Source organism: Rhincodon typus, chromosome 31 (genome assembly GCF_021869965.1).
Source record: "Rhincodon typus isolate 14 chromosome 31, sRhiTyp1.1, whole genome shotgun sequence".
NCBI classification, from domain to species: Eukaryota; Metazoa; Chordata; class Chondrichthyes; order Orectolobiformes; family Rhincodontidae; genus Rhincodon; species Rhincodon typus.
In genome coordinates, this window is record NC_063362.1 from 4,222,855 (window position 1) to 4,231,849 (window position 8,995).

Sequence of the window (8,995 nt, forward strand, 5' to 3'; positions counted from 1 at the left end):
AAACATTAACTCCGATTTCTCTCCACAGATGCTGCCAGACCTGCTGAGCTTTTCCAGCAATTTCTGTTTTTGTTTCCAATGTTTGCTTCTTTTCTTCATATTCTACGGTACAGAACCAAACTGCTTTAGTGACTTCGTATGTATTTTTTTATGTGAATAAAGTATATTTTTTGAAATAAAAAGTACTGAGTGTAGCCAGACACCTCAAACCTTACCTGCTCACTCAGATCTATCTGTATCCCATCACATTCGAATTGACATTGTGTCTCATTCCAGGCTGTATCCCACAGTTGCTGAAACACTCAGGAAGCTCAGTATTTTCCTGTACATGGTGTCCCACTCCCTACCTTGTATCTACAAAGGTGCATGACCGGGAATCACTGACAGAGGTGTTCAAAGTCATTTGAATCGTGAATCTGAAGGATTAGAGCAGCTGGGAGTGACAGGAAGATGGTGAGGCATTGTAGGACTGTTGATGGTTGGCAAGGTGTTGAGATACCTTGTGTAGATAATGAAGATGTTCAAGGAATGTCAGAGATAAAACACCAAAACTAGGCAGGTTTATTTTTCACTGCAGAAAATACAATTGAGAGCAATAAGGACAACCGATTCCCGTTGTCCTGCAGAATGTCAAGCTAAGAGAAAGATTAGGGTCTTGATAATATGATTGTGAGAACTTATTTTATCAAATACGTCAGGATGGGTTTGATCTTGTACTTAGGTGCCTTGTAAATCAGAAAAGAATGACTTGCATTTATATAGCACCTTTCACAACAACTGAACATTCCAAAGCCTACAAAGCACTTTTGAAGTGTTGTTCACTGTTGTAATGTAAACGTGACAACCACATTTCACACAACAAGCTCCCATAAGCAGCAAAGAGATAACCTGTTATTTTGTGATGTCACTTGAGAGGCAAATATTTGTCAGGACCCTGGGCAGAATTCCTTGGATTTTCTTCAGAGGTGGAGCATGGTCTCTTTTACATCTGCCTGAGAGGACAGAGAAGGTCTCAGTTTGACTGAGCATGTGAAGGACAGTTCTGTGAACAGTGCAGCACCTCCTCTGTACAGCCTTATGACTCAGAGGCAGAAGTATGGCACCAGCTGCTTAATGTCACACTGCTGTCAGCCTGTGTGCAGAGTCCATAGTATCTCTACCCCAACATTGTCCAAGGTTTATTAAAGCCCTAAGAGGAATGAATTCTAAAACTGATGCGAAATTTCCAATTCTGGGTGACCCCTCCTTATGCAGATACCTGCCGCTAACTTGCCCTGCTGCTTTTCTCCTGTTCTTAATAACCTGCCAGCTCCCCAAAAGCAGGACTTGTTAGCCACAGGTCTATTGAACTGTCCCTTAACAATTAGTTTCAACCCAGAATGAATCTTCATGGAGTTGCTGATCAGGATGCTTAAAGGTACGGACCAAGTTAAACACAGCTCCATCCTAAATAACCTTCACCAGTATGTTCTTGATCACTTCTAAACTCATGAGCATACAGCAGGAGATCTATTGGTCTCTATTCTGCCTGTGTTCATCTATCAATGATATATGCAGTGCTGAAAAAGCACACAATCTGTTGAAGCTTTCCATCTTACACTCATCAAGACAATTTTCAAGAATACCAATAAAGTGGAAAATCAGCATCACAGTCCATACTCTGCATTCTTCTCATCTGTATAAATGTTGGCTTTCCTTTACATTGGTATTCTTGCAAACTGTCCTGATGAGTGTACGAAGAAAATCTTCCACAAAACAAACCTTTTCTCAGTAATACTCAAGCTCTGTGTGACCAAATGATGATTAATAACATTACATACAACATGTCCTTCCCAAATGAGACACATTTACTTGCTGTAATCTTTCTGCAAGACCACTGGTAGAGGGGCGATAGGGACTTAGTGTGCTGCATGCTGTGACAGTTCATGTAAACAGTAAATTCATGCCTGAGGAACTGAGGACCATTGTCACTGACAACCTGCTCTGGGTTACCAAATCACACAACCATTTTGTCTAGTTTCTCAATGGTCAGGTCTGTGGAGATGAACTTCATTACTGTCACCTCCAGTCACTTAGAAAGAGCATCAACTACCACCAGCAGCATTTGACCCCCAAGAAGGTGGCAAAATCAATGCAGACATGTTGCCTCAGCATCTTAGGCCATTCCCAAGTGTGCAATGATGACACTTTCCCTGTAACACTTTCTCTGTCACCTTGTCCCCAGCAAATATTTGTCCACTTTTGTATTTAATGCATTCACACTGTGGGGCTCTGTTGGCCAGTCCTGCATTTATTGCCTGTCCTTAATTTCCCTAAGGGCAGTTGAAAGCCAACCACATTGCTGTGGATCTAGAGACACATGTAGGCCAGACCAGGTAAGGATGGCAGACTTCCTTCCCTAAAGGACATTAGTGAACCAGATGGGTTTCTCCTCCTGACAATCATTGTCAGATTCTTAATCCTAGATTTTTATTGAATTCATATTCCAGGTAAGAATTGAACTCAGGTCCCAAAAGCATTACCTGTGTCACTGGATTAATGTTCCAGTGATAACTATCACTAGGCCATCACCTTGTCTATCACAAAACACCATATCCACCACCTTATTAGGAACTTGAACCTTGCTTCAGATATAAAATTCTAGGCACAAGGAGTAAAACAAAAATCCAAATTATTACACTGAAACTTTTCTTCTGGTAGCAATGCCCTTCAAAACTAATACTGGAATTTGTGAAAGCTTAGCGATTTTCTGTGTAATTTTCTTTTTGTTTGACTGCTACCCTGTTTCTTCCCTTCAGTTTTCATTACTGTATTAGATAACATGAATAATGCACAGTTGGTCACTATTACAGGCCTGTCAGAGCATTGAGGAGACAGACCTGGATATATGGTCCTTCTTGCTCCTGAAATAAAAGTCAGATTACCTTAGCAACCAAGTATTATCGTCTATATATTCTGTTTTTTTCAATTTCCTGCAGAATGCCTATTAAATGAGTGTTTATGAATGTATATAAATAGTCAGGAACCAGACTGCGAGTCAAAGAAAAGATTCTTGAAACCATTTCCTATGAAGGAAATCAGTAGTTAGAATTTGAAATACTGTGCGTTGTAAACATATGTGACCTTCTCTGTTACGCCCAGATGACCTCAATCTTCCTTCTAAGGCTTCTGTGAAAATACTTTAAAATTTATGTCTTCCACTTCCTCGCAAATTTTTTTTTGTTCCAGATGATTTTTCCAAATGACTGTCCTGGTGTCGGTGACCCACCAGCTTTAATGCTGTGGTTGAAAAAATTGCAACATTACTGAGCCACTTGTTTATTCGGTGGTCCTCAATGTGGTGACAAAGTCAGGAATAATTCAAGATAAAATGTAAATAAATCCAAAGTAAGCCCTCACCAGAAAACTCTGATATCCCTCAAGCACGATTGTAAGATATATTGTTCCAGCTCTCTCAGTAATAGAGAAACCATATAAAACATGCTCTTTATACAACAACTGGGGGACAATTTCCATTAAGTTCCCATTAAGATACTTAATATTTCAATGTAATTGGAATGCCAAACCACTGTAAATCCATAAACATATTCAGTCTTTATATAAAGAGAATGGTATATGGTGTAGCCTTTGAAATGTTAATGGAACCTTTGTGAATGACCTTCCAACTTATGAACAATACTCTTCTGCAAACTGAAACTATTCTAGCCACATGTTTATGACAAAATTTGTTTTTGATGCAAGAGCTGGTTACTTCTAGGAAATGGAACAAAGTTTTTTTTCCCAGATAGCTAGTGTTAGCATTGGGCTTGGCCAGTCACATCTGTCATAGGTGTCGAGTAAAGAGTTCTATTCTGCTGAATAATGTGCCATAAGCCAGAGGAATACCTGTTCCTGTATCAGCCTGGTACTGCCTTTCGCTTTATTCATTTGTGGGATGTGAGCATTGCTTTATTGCCTGTCACCAGCTCTCCTTGAGAAGGTGGTGCTGACCTACCTTCTTGAACCATTGCAGTCCTTGAGATGTAGGGTCACCCACAGTGCCATTAGGGAGAATTTTGACCCAGCGACAGTGAAGGAACAGTGATATATTTTCAACTCGGGATGGTACGTGGCTTGGAGGGGAACTTGCGGTTGGTGGTGTTCCTGTATATCTGCAACCTGGATGGTAATGACCATGGATGTGGGAAGTGCTGGAAGAGGCTTCATGAGTTGTCACAATTCATCTTCTTACACCAGTGATCCTCGTTCTCTGTTAAAGTGAAATTACCAATTCCCAATTACAAATTGCTGAGTATACTGGAGCCCGAGCCTCAATAGAGCCCCATTGAAGCCAACAGGCAGAGGGACCATCCAATCTTTAGTCTGACTAAGACTCACAGATCTTAAGACGACGCAATAGGTTTACTTTTGCCCCTCAGAACAGAAAACTGTTGAAATTCTATTTTAAAAATTGCCTTAAATTCATTTCTTGTCACTCCTCAGATCTGGTGTTATCATCATTTCCCCTTGTGTACTTTTCCTTGGCAACACCTACATTGTCCATTGACTCTGGGGTCTCCCCATCTCACCTGTCTGTAGGAAAGTCAGCCCCTAAAGCTGGCTTTTCTCCCTGCTTAACAATGTACATGATCTTCACATCTGGTGCGTATTGTGTGAGACCCTGTTGAATTGAATCTCAATTGGGTATCCTGGTAATTAGCCACAGTCTACTAAGGACTATAGGCATCTCTCTCCAATAGAGAGAGAAACCATTGGGCATTCCTCTCATTCAGCCATTTATTGCCTGTCCCTTATTGCCAGAGGGGGTGAATAAGGGTAGAATAGAATGGAATAGAATAGAACAGCGTTTTGTCACGTGTATTTTTGCAAAATCCATACAGTGAAATGTTTTATAAGTGGCCATTTCACGGTGCCTAAATTAAAATAAGAAGAAAAAAAAGTAAAAGCTCATCCCAGTTCAACTAATGGCTCCTGGGTTCAGGGTACACTGGAATACTAGGCTGAAACCCGCATGCAGGGCCGAGCCGAGACCTCGCCGAGATGAGGCCTCCACGCTGGGCCGTTGAAAGACCCAGAAGTCGCCTCTGAAGCCAGGATGAGACCTCCGCGCCAGGACAAGACCTTCATGCCAGGTTGCTGGATTACCCAGAAGCTGCCGAAGAAGACCTCCTGGACAGGAATGCCACTCGAGGCTGAGACCACCCCTCCTGGACAAGACCGCCAGACTGGGAGACCACCCCCACACCGCGAGTAAACCACATTGCTGTGGGGGAGGGGATCTGGAGTCACGTGTAGGTCAGGCCAGGTAAGAATGGCAGGATTTCCGTTCCATCTTAAAGATGGATTAGGTTATTTTTTACAACTGATAACGGTTACATGGTTGCCAATTGTACAGATTCAAATTTCACCATCTGCCATGGTGGGATTCAAAAGCAGGTCCCCAGAAAAATTAACCTGGGGGTCTGGATTACCAGTGACAATTCTACCACTTCACCAGCACACTTGGGCTGTATAAGGCCTGAGTGGCATTGCTTGACAAATGTGAATCACGGTGAGGAGCTCAACCCCTGTGTAGTATCACAATGAGTACGGCTAAGGTATTGCATTTCCCAATGGTTCGCATCAATTATTACACCCAGTCATATTGCCCAACAGCTGCTTTTATTTCATTCCATGATTTAAAATAAAACCCATTGTCTCTGGCTATGAAGTAACCTTGCTGAAGTGTGTTAAATGCTTGGTTAAGTACTGATGGTTGTTTCTCGTAGTGAGTGGGCGCTCACACATGTTCTGTAGTGCAGAGTTCACAGTTGTTAATTATAGCTGGATTATTTTAGCAAAAGGATTATCAGTTTCAGAATATTTTTTGATTACTCACACGAGGAGCTCAGAATGAAATGCAAACAAAAGAAGGTGGTCGGGACACTCTCCACTTGAGGTTCACACTGGCTGCCTGTATACTCTGAGAGTAGGGAGGATTCAGAGCAGTTTTCGAAGCAAAACCTGAGTCAAGGTGTGGTTTTCTGTGTCAGTATTTGGCAGTGACTGAAGCAATTGGGTCTTGATTTAAATGAGTTGAAATATTGCACACCAGCTTGGTAATATAAGGTTAAGCTTAAGCTCAATAAAGCATTAATCACATTTTTCCAAAAAAATGCTTTCATGGGATGTGGGTGTCTCTGGCTTGGCCAGCATTTAATGCCCATCCCAATTGCCCTGATGCCAGTTAAGATTCAACCACATTGCTGTGGGTCTGGAGTCACATGTAGGTCAGATTGGGTAAGGATGGCAGATTTCCCCTCATTGAGGTTGTTTACGAACGAGATGGCCCTTTAAGCACAATCAGCAACAATTACATGGTCAACATTAGGCTAGCTTTTATATTTAATTCCAGATATTTTCTTAAGTTCAAATTTCACCATCTGCCGTTGTGGGATTTGAAACCACCGAACAACAACTGTTCGACTGTGTTTATCAACACTAGCATTGGTCACTGCCATTTGAGTATTTTAATTTGCAAGGTGCATGGGCTCTAATCAAAGCGGCTAGCTTGACTGGAGTACCACAGCGAAGGAGCCAATGAAAGTGTGTGGTTCTAACAAAGGGCCTTCATTTGCTATTTTTTCTTTCCATTTTGATTTTTCCATGCTTTCGTATGAGCTGTAGCCATGATCTCCAAAGTCTTTCCCGATAGAAACCAAAAACAGCTTGCGTTTATATAGCACTGTAAACACAGAAAACTGTCCCACAGAAGCCAAAAACGGTGGGAAATTTCCAGTGAGCCAGAGAAGGGGGCATTAGGGCAGGTATTAGCTGTCGAAGGCTTGGTCGAAGAGATAGGTACAAAGGTCAAGGGGAGGCAGTGACTTAGTTGTATTGTCACATGACTAGTAATCCAAAGACCCTAATAATGTTCTGAGCATCCAAGTTCAAGTGGTGGAGAAATGGTGGAGCTTGAACTCAACTTCTAAAAAAAACAAATCCAGAATTAAGAGCCTAATGATGACGATGAAACCATTCCAATGGTTGGTGAAAAACCCATCAGGTTCACCAATGTCCTTTAGGGGAGGAAATCTGCCATCCATACTCGATCTGGCCTACACATGACTCCAGACCCATAGCAACGTGGTTGACTCTTAAGTGGGCACTTTACCTTATGAGTAATAAATGCCGGCCTACCCAACGATGTTTATTTCCTGTGAATTAATGAAACAAAACAGGCTTTAGGAAGGAAGTAGATAAGATCCCCTCGTCACATGCAACCAAGGAGTGAATGTTTCCAGAACTTTCTGAAGAAGATTGATACAAGCCTTGAAATTTTAACTCTGTTCCTCTCTCCACAGATGCTGCCAGACCTGCTGAGTTTCTCTGGCACTTTCTATTTGTATTCCTGCATTACTCTGACAGCTTTGTTTTGTGCAATTTACTTGAAGCTTAATCAAAACAAAGTCATTGTAAAGATCCAGTGATAATTAATGACAGTATTTGATATCTTTTTGATGAATGTGAATCTGAGTTATACTTGTTAGTTTGTTTCGCACTGCGAAGTTTCATAGTGTGTTTTTCCTCTCTTTCCAATCTTCTGCTGATTCACTGAATCGAAAGTGAGTGAAGTTTATGCACTGAAGCCAACTCAGGCAAACTCAAGATGGCTGCCAAGAGGAAAGGAGGCCTAAAGCTGAATGCTATCTGTGCCAAGTTGAGTCGGCAGGTTGACTACAACTTTGGGGCAGAGCATACTGAGCCAGACCACAAACCTCAAGAGAACAATAGCGCTGACGGGCTGCGTCATGGTGACCAGGAGGGGGACACTGACTCTCCCGATGGACTTCAGGACATCCAAAAGTTGGAGGAGGACAAGAAAAGGCGGGAAGCGATTGAAAAATGGGTGAACGGGGAATACACAGATGAACATGGGGAGCGCGGTGAAGAAAGGGTAATAAAGGCTGGAGACGGCGAGTACATTGCCCCTGAAGGGGTCTACATGGTGCAGCCCAAAGGTTGTAGTGATGAGGAGGACAATGATGGAGCTCAAGGCTCTCTCGATGGCAGTTACATGGATGACAGAGACTCTGAGGAAGTGGGACTGAAGGAGGAAGGCTACAATTCTTCCAGCGAGGCCAGTATAAGACAAGCCAGTATTGCCTCTTCAGGTGAGCAACACTTTCCCTTGTTCTGACAACATACTTCCAATTTTAGTTCTGGTTTGATGAGGCTTTGCTAAAACAGGACACTTAGCCTGATTGAGATAACAAGGTGTAGAGCTGGATGAACACAGCAGGCCAAGCAGCATCAGAGGAGCAGGAAGGCTGACGTTTCGGGCCTAGACCTAGAAGGGTCTTCAAAGGATCCCTGCATCAGTTGCAGCTTCAAATGTAATGCTTTTGAATCAGAACAATTCTCAGTTGCTACAACCTGATGTGAATTAATCACATTAGCGTTTCAGCCCAGTGTTCTTGTTTACAGATATTTTAGGAAAGTTCAAAAATTAAACTGAATCTTTTGGGTAAGAAGGTACTAAAGGGTACATTATAAGAAGGCTATGAATTTTTTTGTAATTTATGAAAGAAATGACTTCTGGTACACCAATTACACCAGTGTTTTGTATATTTTTTTCAGTCATTTTTACTAATTTAAAATAAAATGGTTATGACACTAGGGTTTAAAAAAAGATGAACTCAATTTTTAAAAATTAGTTCATGGGATGTAGGGGTCACTGGCTAGGTTCAGCATTTATTACCCATCCCTAATTGCCCAGAGTCATATGTAAAGACATCACAAGTCCCAAAGAATGTCAGTGACCAAATGTATTTTTAATTATAAGCCCCTGTGGTTATTTAGTCACCATTAGGCAAGCTTTTTATTCCAGGTTTCTATTAAATTAAAGTTTCACTTTCTGCCATTATAGGATTTGAACCCATGTGGCCCAGATCATTAGCCTGGTGTATTGGATTACCACACCAATGATATGACAACTACACCAATACTTCTCACA

General features: G+C 41.7%; 1 protein-coding gene across 4 annotated transcripts in view; it reads left to right on the plus strand.

Annotated features, from left to right (window-relative positions):
- Positions 1-8,995, plus strand: part of casz1 (castor zinc finger 1) — a 370,171-nt gene that overhangs the window by 245,818 nt on the left and 115,358 nt on the right. For all 4 annotated transcript variants that reach the window (XM_048615145.1, XM_048615147.1, XM_048615148.1 and 1 more), the window contains exon 5: positions 7,606-8,153. In XM_048615145.1, the coding sequence (XP_048471102.1) occupies positions 7,649-8,153 (505 nt within the window). In that variant the 5' untranslated portion in view covers positions 7,606-7,648. The remainder of the gene's footprint in view (positions 1-7,605; positions 8,154-8,995) is intronic.